The 14,795-nt window shown below is 47.6% G+C and overlaps 1 protein-coding gene across 1 annotated transcript in view; it reads right to left on the reverse strand.

The window, feature by feature from the left end:
* Nucleotides 1-2,989: 2,989 nt before the first annotated feature.
* Nucleotides 2,990-14,795, reverse strand: part of LOC145715045 (coiled-coil domain-containing protein 71L-like) — a 62,480-nt gene continuing 50,674 nt past the window's right edge. The window contains exon 2 of the mRNA XM_081794627.1: nucleotides 2,990-3,060. Within this exon, the coding sequence (XP_081650753.1) occupies nucleotides 2,990-3,060 (71 nt within the window). The remainder of the gene's footprint in view (nucleotides 3,061-14,795) is intronic.

A 14,795-nucleotide genomic window follows, 5' to 3' on the forward strand; every position in this document is an offset into this window, starting at 1 on the left:
AAAAGTTTTTCTAATGACAAATTTGGGAATCTCTGTGAAAGTCCAGCAGCCCTCTTTGAGAGGTAGGAAACGTTACGTACAAAAACAATACATCATCTGATGTTTTCCAAACTGCCTTACTTCTCTCCTCCTGTGTTCTCATCTCTGTGTACTCTCCCATCTGGCGATGCTCACAAGTACTCATCAAAAGTCAAAGCCATATTCATATGTTTGTTTTCTCACATGGTTGACAGTGAGTGAACAATTAGCAGGTCTGATTATGGTTTTAAATTCAGTCCCGCCTCCTAGTTGCCAAGCATGACAGGCTTCACGACCCGCAGACACTGTGAGTTTATTTTTCATTTGTATTCATGACACTCGTGATCTGAAATGGCCATTTTCATGTGTCCCCACTCCTCTTTGCAACAAATGAGTGGAGTCAGTTGCTTCTGGCCCGAGGTCTCGTTTGTTGTGCCAAATGTGACCCGGATGCCAAGTTCCGCCTCAGCATTGGCATTTAGAGCACATTGGACATAAAGAGACCCTGACGGCCCTTATCTGCGGTCTGGGAAGGGGCCAGCAGTGCAGTACCACGGACAGCTGCCTGAATGCACCTCCTACACTTTATGTCTGGGGATACAGTGACCACAGGCTGTCCCTCCCGCACAATGGTTGCTGATGAGAGGGGACAGCTCCACAGGCTCTACTCCAGCACTGGGGTATTGACGAGATGATTCTTGGTTTTGGCAGGGTTTGGGGCCAAGGAATTTCAAATACCTTTACTTTCATTGTGATTATTGATGCAGAATCTTCAGGTTGCTGAGTGTAGCATTTAAAAAAAATTAATGTTTATTTAGTTTTCAGAGAGAGACGGAGTGCAAGTGGTGGAGGGGCAGAGAGAGAGGGAGGCACAGAATCTGAAGCAGGCTTGAGGCTCCCAGCTGTCAGCACAGAGCCAGATGTGGGGCTCCAACTCACAAACCGTGAGATGGTGACCTGAGCCGAAGTTGGACGCTTAACTGACTGAGCTCCCCAGGCGCCCTAGTGTGGCATTTTTAACCACTATTTAAAAATATTATAAAGGTAATATGTACAATATATGACTTTTACAAAGTCAAATGTAGAGAAGAAGGTAGAAGATCGATGCTACACACAGGTGTGGTTTCTACCATTCTAAGTAGGATCTCAAAGATGGGGAGGATGTAGAAGCCTAAGTTAGGGTTCTCTCCACCCCTTCCACTGTGTGCTCATTTTCTACAGTTGACCTTCCACTGTATACTCATTTTCTACACTTGATCTTAGCCAAAAGGCTCATAAGCAATGTAAGTTTATTTTCTAGAAGTAGTATTTTTAGCTTTTAGCTACTTTATTTCTTATGTACCTTTATAGAAATACGTATGCATTTACCACAATGTCATCTATATAATACATCTCTGTGGTACTTATAAGGCATCTCCATATGTATACATATGCACATTTGAGAAGCCTGATTTAGATGAACGTTTCCCATTCTAAATGCACCTATTTCCTTATCCGATCTTGAATATTTCATATGTACAGAAGAGTACATATACTGGGTGCATTCCTTAAAGAATGGCAATGAGTGGATTCTCTACCCTACTCAGGTACCCCAAAGAAGCCCATGAACACCCATCAACTGTACCCCTTCTCCTATTACTCCAAATGCTATAATTATTTCTTTGCTTTTCTTATAATTCATCACATATGCACACATCTCCCCCCAAAAAACACAATATTTTCTTTTACACATGGAATCCTCTGTTGTTCTGCAGTTTTATTTTTTGGGGATAGAATATTTTTGTGAAATTAATCTAGATTGATGGATAAAGGCAGATATTTGGATTGGAGATAATATGGGCCAATCAGGGGCGATCGATGATGCTGACCAGGACGCTGAGAATAAACACGCCCCTGAGGTTCCCATGGCTGATTCTTCAACGCATCTGGTTGGACCAGAACCCCGTGCTGTCCCCACACAGCACCACCCCTCTGCCTGGGCCACGAACATCACTCCTGCCTGGGTTATAGCAGCCAGCCATCCTCCCTGCACCCCCTGTACCCAAGTTCATGTCCCATCAGCCTGCAGAGCAGCGAGGGCCACATTGTATCTCAGCACAGAGCCCGTCCGTGGACTCTCATGTCACCCCAAGCAGAAGTCAGGGTCCCTACAATCCTCTCCACGTCCTGACCCTGAGTCTCCTGGACCTCTGCACCATACCCCTCCTTGCCCTGCAGCCTCCAGCTGTCCCCGACACTCCTCCCCAGCCAGCTACCTGCCAGCTGACTAGTCTCTTCTAAAATGTAAAATGGGGCACCTGGGTGGCTCAGTGGGATAAGTGTCCAACTTTAACTCAGGTCATTCATAATCTCATGGCTGGTGGGTTCGAGCCCCACGTTGGAGGCTGGGCTGACAGCTCAGAGCCTGGAGCCTGTTTTGGATTCTATGTCTCCCTCTCTCTCTGCCCCTCCCCTGCTCCCACTCTCTTTCTCTCCCTTTCTCTCTCTCTCTCTCAAAAATAAATAAACATTAAATTAATAAAAATTTAAAAAAAAAGTGTAACCTTCTGTCGAGGGCTCCTTGAACCATCCTCTAAAGAACTACATCCTACTGCCCTCTCCCCCAGCTCCCTGCCCCATGACCACGGTATGTTTTCAGTACTACTTGTTATCCACTAACACATCGTGTAACCTAGTCATTTGCACTGTTAATTGTCTTTCATAGCAGAACAGTATCTAGTGCTAGAATATTAGTGGGGAGTTGTGTTTGTTTTATTCTCTGATACATGTCTACCGTGCAGAAGAACATGGGGCACGTGGTAGGTACTAAATCAGTCTGTGTTGTATAATTGAAAGGAGGAATAAAATGGGACAGCCAAGTGTGCCCCGGATGTTTGTCTGACTGCGTCGGTGATGTGGGCTGCAGGTAGAGCCGTAGGACAGAGATGGACACATAGCTGGTGTCGGTAGCCTGAGCGAGCTCACCTGGGAATTAGCAGTGGTGCAAGAAGAGGATGGAACAGTGACTGTCAGGGTAGAAGGTGTCCCAGGTGAGCATGAGCCCTGGGGACAGAGGAAAGAACATGCAAGGTGCCACCCTGGTGACAGTCTGACTGTGAGATTTGGTGATGGGATCCCTCGGGTCTTGCTGGAGGAGGTGATGGGAATAGGGGATGTGAACGCCCTTCTGTGGGAAGGTTTCAGGGAAAATGGGAGGAACAGAGGTGATGACACTGAGTATGGTCACAGCCTCTGAGACCTTTTCCATAAAGGGGAGAAGAGACTGAGGTACCTGCTGTGGGAGAAGGGAGCTTATGTGGTTTGTTCAAGGTGGGAGGCATTTTTAGCCCATCTGTGGCCAGAAGGAATTCTGTAGAGAGGAGAGTTGGTAACAAAAGACAAGATGACCGTGGTTGAGAGGTGGCCTTGAAGTTGTGAGAGGCCCAGGGCTCTGGTGTCCACACAGGGTCCCCAGCCTCCACAGGACACACGAGTGTGTGTTTGCAGGAGTGAGCAGGTGGAGGAGACATGGGGACATGGGTGCCAGGTGAGCGATGGCTGGGAGGACCTGTGTCTCTTTCTTATTGCTTCTGTCTCCCTTGGTGATCTGAGAGGGAAGGCCGTCAAGGGGAGAGAGGAGGCCAGCAGCCCCCGGCCCTTGCAAGATGGGTGGCCTTGAGTCCTGGAGCGACCTGGACACATGTCTGTGCTGGCCTCCTGCCACGGTCAATTGGGTGGGTGCAGGCACACGTAGGAGGAGCATTTGGGTTAATCAGGGCAGGGGTCTTCTGGGGACATAGACCATGTGGGCAGAGGCCAAGGGGGTTGACTGCTCAGGAGGTATCAAGCTGCATGAGAAAGGAAGACGAGGGACCCTAGACAGGCCCCCAGATCTGCATCTCAGAGACTCTCAGAAATGGCTGGGGTTTGGCTGTGAAATGACCAAAGCGGGTGAGTCGCTCTGATACATGTCTAGATACATGTGGTGTTTCGAGAGTGCTGTGCTCGACGTGATTGTAGGGAGGTGGTGTGGCTTCACCAGCCACAGGGTCAGGAGAGAGCCGTGGGGATGGGTGACTGAGGCAAGGAGGGTGAGGTTACTGGAAGAGAGAAGCCAGGAGCTATACCCAGTGTCCTCATAAATGCTGTGGCTTGAGCATGTTGAGGGCAGAGGTGAGCTGGCTACTGGGACAGGCATCCATTTTCTGAGGTTACTGTTATGGGGAATTAGGATGTTGGCTGAAGGAGTTGGGGAGTGTTTGTGTGTCCTTGTGTCGGAGATGAACGGAGAGGATATGAGAGTCACAGAGCGACAGTGACAATGGCGATGGTGCTACTCACTGTCCTTAGTCACTTAAAAGCACGGGTTTGGTACGTTTTTCGTGACAACCTGAGGATGAGGACGCTGTATTACCCACACATTGCAGACAGTGAAACTCTGGCACAGAGGGTTTACAACACCAGCTTGAGATTGAATAGTTCATCAGAAATGGAACTAAGTCTGCACCCCGGAGATCAGATTTCAGAGCCCATGTTCTCATGACTTGGCGTCCGTGCTGGACCCCACCTGCCTGCCGTGCCTGTGCACCCCTCTGAGGGAGGATGATGGCCAGGGAGCACCGAGCAGGTTGCCTAGCCACACGGCATCTCTGGTGCGCTCAGGGCTCAGGGCCACCGTCTGCAGAGCCAGCTACATCCAGCAGAGTGGGACACAAGTGCATGAGCCCAGTGTGCACTCAGCCACTACTTTGTTTCCCCTCCAACGTTCCACTGTACAAACTTCACACGTACGGAAGAGCTGACGGAATTTTACAGTGAAGGCCTGTGTGACATTCCTCCATGTAGCTTTTGCTATTCTTGTTTTATCACAGCTTCGTCCATCTCTCTATCCCCTCCAAGCATCAAACCATCATATGCTTTTTATGTATTTCAGAGTCACTTGTGGAAGTCAGTGCACATTTCCCTGGGTTCTTCAACATACGTGTCATAAACTAGAATTTAGTATTGACTTAGATTTTTTTTCTTTTGAGGTAAAATTTGCATAACACTAAACGCACACATTTCAAGTGAATCATCCCATTTCCCTCTGACAAATGCACGTGTGTAAGTAACCCAGACTCCTGGCGAGACGCTGAACATCCCCCTCACCACAGAACGTTCCCTTCTGCCCATCTCCCATCACCTCCCGCTCCCTTCCCACTCCCCGGAAGCAGCCGCTTGCTGGTTATTTTCCACCGTGGATTGTTTTGCCTGTTCTAGAACTTTGGATAAATGGTACCATACTGCGTGCTGTTTTCTGTAGACTTGTTTCACTTGGCATAATGATTTTCAGGATTCAGTCATGTTATGTACCTACTCTGTTCGATTAAGTTACTGAGCCCCAGTCATTGTGTAGATAGACACACAGATTGTTTATCCATTCTCCCATTCACTGATGTCAAGATTATTTTTAGTTTTTGGCTCCGGTGAATAAAGCTATGGGGTGTGTAAGTCTTTTGTGGACACCTGTTTTTATTTTTCCTTGGGAAAATGCCTGGGCCGCAGAATTGCCAGGTCATGCTGTACATGTGTCGCTTCGTTAGAAACACTGACTGACAGTTTGGGCACGTGGGTGCTCAGTCAGTGAAGCATCTGACTTGGGCTCAAGTCATGATCTCTCAGTTCTTGAGTTTGAGCCCCGAGTTGGGCTCTCTGCTGTTCAGGGCATAGCCCACTTTGGTCCTCTGTCTACATGTTTCTCTGTCCCTCCCCTGCTCATGTGCTCTCTCTCTCAAAATAAGTAAATAAACTTTATATATAAAATTTATTTACTTATTTACTGTATATATTACTATATATATGGTTGTTTCTTCCAGGGAGGGGATAGCCCTTTCTTAACATTAACATCCATGACTGTGTTCTGTCCTGAGAAACATTCACCACAACCTATTGTGTGAACGAACATATCCATCACCTCCCTCACATAGCATTGTCTTTATGGGGATGCTTACGGTCTACTCTGTTAACAAGTGTCAAGTATAGGATATGGTATTGTTAACTGCAGTCGACCCCAGAACTTACTCCTCTGCACCCTTTGTCCGGCCTCTCCCCATCACCCTCACCCTGGTCCCTTGTATCCACCAGTCAATCTCTGTTTCTGTGATAATATGTGTGCACAGCAGTTGGGATGCATAGGGAACCACCTGTGTCTGTTGAATGAATGGGCATCTCCAGATATATAATATTTCTTTGTATATGACATATGTAATATTCCATTATGCACAATGGAATCTTGCGGAGCCATAACAGGGAAGGAAATCCTGCCATGTGTGACCACATGGATGAACCTGGAGGCATTATGATCAGTGAAATAAGCCAGAAAAAGAAAGATGGATACTGCATGGTATCACCTACATGTGGATTTTTGAAAGAAGGAAGAGTAGGAGGAAGAGAGGTCCTTGAGCATCAGGGACTCAAATCCCTGTAGCTCGGGAGCAGCCATCCCCACGGCTGGCATCATTTGTCGTCCTGGATGGACTCCGAGGGTGAGTTGGGGAACATGACGCTGTGAGCAAGTGTGGGGTGGCGGGGGACAGTCTGTGGGTAGCAGGAGCACCCTGAGGCTTGCAGAGTGAGAGGACACACGTAGTGGTGCTGTCAGTGTGACAGATGCATTCCCTCCGGGCAGGGAAACCCTGAGTTAGCACCAGAACTAACTGGAAAGAGTGCGGAGCCATGGCATGGCAGGTTTCTAAAATACCCGCGAGATGGCCTAATTTCCCACGTTCATTTTGTGGAATATTAACTTACCGGACAGACGAACAAAGTGTCCGTTGTTCCCACCTAAGAGGCTCAGACCTTGGGAATCTGCCTGATGAGGGGATAACAGTCTGAGTCCCCAGTGGGGGTGAGCATCACACTGCTTGCTCAGGCTGGGGTGTAAACTCATTCCAGGTAAGTAAACACATGACCTCTCATCAGGGTGGCCACATGCTCTCCTCATGTTGAATCTGCCCCATTGTTGCCCAAATCTCCTAGTCGCACCTGAGATGGGAGCAGGTTCTATGCTTCGGGCATACCCTGGTTCTGTGCAGCCTTCCTCTGGTGATTAAAAAAGAAGCTTCTTTTCTAAAGTGTATGAAATGGGTAAAGAAGGGGTGTTGTGATTGAACCTGAATGTGGCTTAATTAAGCTGAATCTCTGTGCAGCCCTACAGCCCATCGGACGCTCCAAACAGGATTCCCTTCAGATCTCAAGAGGCTGAAGCTCCTTGGGTAGGAGTGGAAGCCAAGTCCGGAAACCAGCTGGCCCTTCATGCTGCTTCTTCATTAACTTTGATGAAATCCCTGGCACATCGTGAAATGGGTTGGGAGGGCTTCAGTGGAAGAGAGCCCCTGAGAAATCAGTCTCCGATTTTCTCTCCCAGTTTGTCAGTTTGTTAATATTACAGTGGCCAAAATAGACCCAAAGTAAAAGTGTGTGTGTGTGTGTGTGTGTGTGTGTGTGTGTGTGTGTGTGTGTGACCAGCAGGAGCATGTAGTGTGAAGTGCTCCCACCTTGCCAGGAGTGCTCTCCACACACATTTTGTCGCACAGAATTAATCAAGGTTCTGATGATTGCTCTGCAGGTGTTATTTCAAAAACAAAAAGTACCCCCAAATCAGTAAGTTTACAGGGAAACTTTTGATTACAGGAGCTGATGACTCTTCTTTCTAAAATAGAAGATGTGAAGTGTGACAAAAATCAATGACACCGCCATTAGGTTGGAGCTAAATTTACCCAGGTTTTCCATTTGTGAGGTTCTTATCCCCTTCTCTGCAAATACTCACCATGTTGTGACTTGTGAGTGTGTACACTTGGATATTTCTAACTTATCCTGATGATTTGGGGAAGAATTTGAAAGAATCAATGCCCAGAGATCTACTCAACAATATTACTGAGGAGCTGATCAGTGCAAGGCTTGACCCTGGGCCACAAAGGATTTGACACAGGGCTCTTCCCAGTGGATTTTCCATTTGAGAGAAGAGACAGACATTAAGCCCACAGGTACCTGCGTGCATACATAATCCCAGGATTGATAAGAAATACATGTGGGCACCTAAATATGGGAGTCATATTATGGGAAGCGGCCCCAAGGAACAGACAGAGGGCACACCTTGAGTTATTTAGGGCGTGGAGTCGTCCCTAAGAATGTGGTTGCAGAGAGAGAAAACTAATCTGCGTTTTGAAAAACTCTCTTTACCCCAAATCCTGTTCCCTCATGTCAATTTCCAGGATGGCGTGGAGAGCTCAGGTTTCAGGGTTCTTAAATTGTGTGCTGTTGCACATCATTATGAGAGGACAGGGCCTTCCTTTGCACAACATTCTACAAGTGTGTCTCTACTTTGCAAAACTCACATGTCCCCAGTGTCAGGGGCTGTCAGCAGGGTATGACTCTGCCCCTGCCCCTGCCCCAGGGGATGTGTGACAATGTCTGGAGACACTTTCCATGGTCATAACTGGAGGGGAGGTGGTGCTGGCATCTAGTGGGTAAAGACCAGGGATGCTGATAACCACCCTGTAGTGCCCAGGATGGTGACAGTCTCCCCCCGCCCCATCCCCAACCCCCAGGACAGAGAATCATCTGGTGTGAAAGCTCAGTGACCCTTCTTCCCTTGTGTCCTTCACTGGATGGCAAAATCCTCATGGACAGCACAGCAGGTACCACAGTAGCAGCCAATCACACGTCTGCAGTTTCTGTGGGAGCCGCTGGGCAGCTCCAGCTTCTGTCCTGCCGCCTACCAGATGTGCATGCATCCCGAAAGCTTAAACTCTCACCCCTCCCTTTCCTCCTTGGGAAAATAGCAATGCCTGTGTGGCCACAGGAGCTGAAAGTAACTCCTGGGTGGGCTCCTAGTAAGTGCTCAGTAAATACTGCTGGTCATTGCTAACCCTGGAGGAAGTTCACAGCTTCCAAAGCCTTATCTTAAGCCTTGTCCTTCTCCCTTTGAAAAGCCAAAGAAAAGGAGCACATGCCCCCACATTGCAGTTGAAGTGAGAATGTAAAAGGTTTATTGGCCTTTGGAAAGGCTCTGGGCTTGAAGGAGGCACAGGTTAGAGATAAGGATTATCAGTGTCTCCCCCCACTGGGGTCCTGGGTGCCTCCTCCGGATGCCTGTCATGATCACTGCTGCAGGCCGCCCCTCAGATTCTTTTATGTGCACACCTATGAGATCACACCATTTGGTTAAGGACTGTGATGTCACACTTTGTCCTCAGAGCTCAGAGGGCTTCCCCCCCAGCCCCAGACACACAGCCTTCTCCTCTAGGTCTGAGCCAGCCTCCTGCTCGAGAGAGAAAGAGAAGGGATCTCGTGACTGAGCCCCCCCAACCCCGCCCCGTTCCCCTGACTGTAGTGCCTTCAGCGTCCATGTAACCACAGCCTTCTGCAGGTGTGTGGGTATGTCAGGGCTCCAAAGCTCAACCCAGAACCTCTGTGATGTTCCAGACCCTTGGCCAGTCCATTTGGGGCCCAGGGATCCAGTTGCAAATTGGATCCAGCTCCCACCTTTCTGATGTATACAGTCCAGAGCAAGGGAAAGGATTAATTTTGAGGAAATCAGCCAAGTACATGTAAAAATGATAATTGGACCAAGTGCTATGGAGAAGGGCAGGTGCTATAGGTACAGGTGACTATGGTCTGATGCAGCGAGCTCATGGGGGCCCGGCCTGAGTGTGTGGCCATGAAGGGGATAGGCCAGGAGACCTGGAGGAGTCAGGGGAGGAGACCGCTGTGTGGGAGGTGAGGCAGGCGAGAGCAGAATCCCCTACTGGGCTGCCACAGGCCAACGCCACTGACCAGCATCTCCATCCGGGATATGATGGACCAGGGTTTTCTCCATCAGAGGAGAGCCCCATGTAGACTTGTTGTCCTACCCCACTAATCCCTTCCTCCCACAGATGGCACTCTTCGGATCCCACAAGCAAGGGCACAGTGGAGTTTCTGCAGCAGAGGGACATGACCAAACCCATGACTGAAAACTTCCTGGGTGCTTCACAGGGGCTGGATTGAAGCTGGCACAATTTGGGTGCCGTTGGGGAGGACGTGATGGTCCTCTGGATTGGAAGGTGGCCATCGGGGGGGGGGGGCGGGCGATGAGAAGAGGCACATTTCCCAGACTTCTGGGAGTCAGAATCCTTGGACTCAGCATTTGATGGGTTTAGAGGCTGCGGGAAGAGCCTGCAAGCGTGACGTCCAGGTTTTGGGTTTCAGCACTTTGGGTACAGTGTCTACATGGACTAGTGTGTGGAGGGCTCGCTGAGAAAATCCCCTAGAGCAGTGTCGTGTTGGGGGAGGCGGGGGCACTCCAGAGGCGTGCTGGGGACATGCGGCACAGTCTCATCCCTATACGTCATGTCCCAGACATAGTCCATGCCTCCCCAGCTGGCCCTCCATCCCTGCTTGAAGTACACCTCCCTTCCCTCCCCGTCCCCATGCACTGACCCTGTGTTCCTCCTTCCTCTGTCTTCCTGAGCTCTGCACGAAGCCACCCCGCACACCTCCAGCCACTTGTGGACTCACAGGTCCACGTTATCTCAATAGAATGTTGGGGATCAAAAGAACTCCAGGTCACCAGTTGCCATGACCTTTTCCAGTGCTCCACTCCTCAAGGTCAGCGGCCATGGATCCCGTCGTGTCCCTTAAAGGACAACTATAGAGTTGTTCCCTCTTCCCCGCAAGAATGTCATCAAGTCTTCTCTGCCAGGCAGTCACCTGGCCTCTGCTTGTGTGTCTGTGGATGCTGGAAAGTTCCCCCTTGGGGCTGTTCTGCCCCAAATGCTCAGGTGGGGATCTTCTCCCACCAAGTGGAGTGTCTTTTCCAATTGGGACCTTAGGAGTTGGCCATCTTCTCTGTGGCAGGACCGGCCTTTCCCCAACCAGGAACCAGGGGACTTGTTACTTGGTAAGTGGTCCTAATGCGGAGTTGTCCCCCAGCTCCTGAGGGCAAAGTCCCCTTTGTGCCCAGTGTTTGCTTCTGGGCTGTCCTTGTGTGTTGCTCCTGGAAAAAGGGGAACAAGCAGGGGAGTTTCACCGACTAATGCAACCCCAGTAGACCCAGAGGGTTAGCCCAGTGACAGCGTCTGTCTCATGTCTCCCTGCCCATCTCATGGGGACCTCACCTCACATGATTCTGTGTCCCTAGAGCACATCCCTGGAACACGGTCAGTACACAGTGAATGTTTGCTGAGCCTGTGTCTCAAGAAGGAGGAGATTCCAGATAGTTGAGCATCTCCAGTCCTCACCGCACAGCCACCTCCAGGAGGATCCACATTCTAGCACATTCTGTTCATTACAAGCAAGCCACTAAGTACACCCCATGCTTAAAGAGACAGGAATTACCCCCACCTTTTAACATGAGGGTTATCAAAGGGGCTCTTGTGGACGTCCTCACAAGAAAAAAGGGCCCAGACATGGAGGGACTTCCTTGTAGAGATCTGTCTCTTGGTCCTTCCATGCTCTCCAGACTCCATCCTCATGTGAATCAGAAATAAATCCTCTCATCTTTCCAGGTGTGCAGTATGGAAATTGAGCTTCCCCATGCTTTAAAGTTGGCCCCAGCAGATCTGAGCTGTGAACTCTCCCTTTGCTGACCATTTACATCGCGGACCATTCAATCTGCCCATCAGAGTGTGCACACAGTACTCACCTGCCCGCAGCTTAGCAGCTGAAATTTAGACAGCCACGCCCGGGGACCTCCACCCTGCTGGTAAGGTGTGTGCTCTAGCCTGTCCAGTAGGGAGCGGGAGGATTTCTCCATTAAACAAAGAGGCCAGCCCTCCAAAGCAGCGATAAAGCCAAAGCCACACTTGATATTTGCTGATCGGTTTAGCAAAGGCATATAAGTTCTCCCAGGTCCCGCTGGAAAACACCGCGTTCCCACATCTCGCACCATGGATTTTGTTGACTGCCGTGGGTTTCTGCCTTGGATGGTGTCCTGAAAGCCTGAGTTCTTCTCCAGAGAATCATGCAAGGGCTTCAGGAACTTTCTGAATTTTTATGCAAGCTCTGTGTTCATTATATATATATATATCTATAGATATAGATATAGATATAGATATAGATATAGATATAGATATAGATATAGATATAGATATAGATATAGATATAGATATAGATATAGATATAGATATAGATATAGATATAGATTTAGATAAAGATATAGATATAGATATAGATATAGATATAGATATAGATATAGATATAGATATAGATATAGATATAGATAGATATAGATAAAGATATAGATATAGATACTGATACAGATATAGATATAGATATAGATACAGATACAGATATAGATATAGATAGATATATATTTATAGATAGATAGATAGATATAGATATAGATATAGATATAGATATAGATATAGATATAGATATAGATATAGATATAGATATAGATAGATATAGATATAGATACAGACACAGATTTAGAGATATAGATTGATATAGATCGATATAGATATAGATAGATATAGATATAGATATAGATATAGATATAGATATAGATATAGATATAGATATAGATATAGATATAGATAGATATATATTAGATAGATTAGATATAGATATAGATATAGATATAGATATAGATATAGATATAGATATAGATATAGATATAGATATAGATATAGATAGATATATATTAGATAGATTAGATATAGATATAGATATAGATATAGATAGATATAGATATAGATATAGATATAGATATAGATATAGATATAGATATAGATATAGATATAGATATAGATATAGATATAGATATAGATAGATATATATTAGATAGATTAGATATAGATATAGATATAGATATAGATATAGATATAGATATAGATATAGATATAGATATAGATATAGATAGATGGAGATAGAGATAGAGATAGAGATGATGATAGAGATAGAGATAGATAGAGATAGAGATAGATAAGAAATAGAGATAGAGAGATAGATAGAGATAGAGATAGAGATAGAGATAGAGATAGATAGAGATAGAGATAGAGATAGAGATAGAGATAGAGATAGAGATAGAGATAGAGATAGAGATAGAGATAGAGATAGAGATAGAGATAGAGATAGAGTTAGAGATAGAGATATTAATGGAGAGTCAAAAACTTTTTCAGATCCTTTAGAATCCCTGATGAATTCCCACTGACTGTCCCTCTGTCCCCCATCCAGACACACTCATATCAAAAACAGTAGGTAAGTAAGTGACCCCCCACAATCGTGACTCCCTAACAGAAGACATGCTCTCTGTCCTGAAGTTTGCACCACTGGTGTGTCTGGCCAGTGGACGTGGGTCGACGCTCTGAGAGAGTTGTAGCAGCTGCATTTCCCCGATCCCCCGCCATGGATTCATGAGCTTTGATGGAAAGGGCCATAACTGCGTCTGCTCTTAGCTGTGGTTTCTCAGCACATGGCTCTTTGTGGAACAGAGTCTCCACGACCTTGCCAGAGCTTGGCTTCCAGGAGCTGGTTCTGGGCACAGTTGTTCCTGCTGCCATATGCTGGTCTCACCCAAAATAGAGCAGAGTGTTTGCTAAATGGCTATCAGCTTGTCATGTGCAAAATAAGCAAGATAAACCAGGAGGCAGATCCAAACAGAATCTAGGAAATAAATGTGATGTTACGGACTCGGCCCCCTTCTGACTGCGGAATTGTCACCTCCTTCCTTCCCTCCTCCCCCGCTCCCTCAGCAAAACTTACCCCGGATTCACCCAACACTGTGCAGAGGGCCAGGAGCCTGGGACAAATGGGGCTGTCTTGGATGTCCCTGTATGGAAGGGGGGGACATAAGGAACCACCCAATACCATTCATAGTCTGAGAACACCCTGGAGGCAGGAACTTGGTACATCCTTGACCTGCCCTGTGATCTGATTTCAACATAGCAGCCTGAGTGTCCTTCAGAATGGGTTGGACCATGTCACTTTTTGCTTAAAACCACCAGCTGCTGGATATCACTCAGAGCAAAAACCACATTCTTATGCCAGCCTGCAGGGCCCACGTTATCCCCTTCCCTACCAGCTCCTCCTCCTTCCCCCCCACCTTATTCTCTACCTCTCTGCTCTCTCCCCAGTCTCACTGCTGCCCAGCCCTCTCCTCCCCTCCACTCAGCTCCTTGAGCACTTTGTCCTGGGGCTTCCTCCTGCCCCAGGGCCTTTGCGTTGGCTCTTCTCTCTAACTAGCATGTTTTTCCCAGATGTTATTTTCTCTCTAGTTATTCTGTTCTCACCTCAAAAGGCACCCCTCATGGAAGCCCTCCCTACTTATTATTTTCCATGGGACCCTCTCACTCCATCACTCTCTGGCTCTGTTAACCTTTGGCTGTATCTGTCCTTGCAGGTACACAGGCTTTCTTGGTTTTGCACATGTCAGCTACTGGAACACCATGCGGGGTGGGGAAAGGCAAATTGCTTGTTCACGTCCGGGTCCTCAGTGTCCAGACCATGGCTGGCAGTGAGTGGGTGATGCTTAGTGCCTGAGGAAGGAGAAAGGGGGACACTGTTATTTGTGATTCCCAATCCCTGGCTCCTCCCACTGCCCACTCCACACCTGCCCTTCTTCCCTTCCAGAAGGTGCAGCTGGAGTAAGAATCCCTCACATTTATACACTTCTGTTTTCAATCTATGATGTTGACACCCAGAAAACAGGAGGTGCTCAGTGGGCATTGGTAAGATGAGTGAAGGAGTGAATGAGTGAACGAATGCACAAATTTAATCAGAGCTCGCAGATTCCAGCCAAGGGAGTCAAGGGGCCTTCCCAGGAGAGCGGAGTTGAG

The sequence above is a fragment of the Panthera onca genome, chromosome Y (genome assembly GCF_046562875.1).
Source record: "Panthera onca isolate mPanOnc1 chromosome Y, mPanOnc1 haplotype 2, whole genome shotgun sequence".
Classification (NCBI taxonomy): Eukaryota; Metazoa; Chordata; class Mammalia; order Carnivora; family Felidae; genus Panthera; species Panthera onca.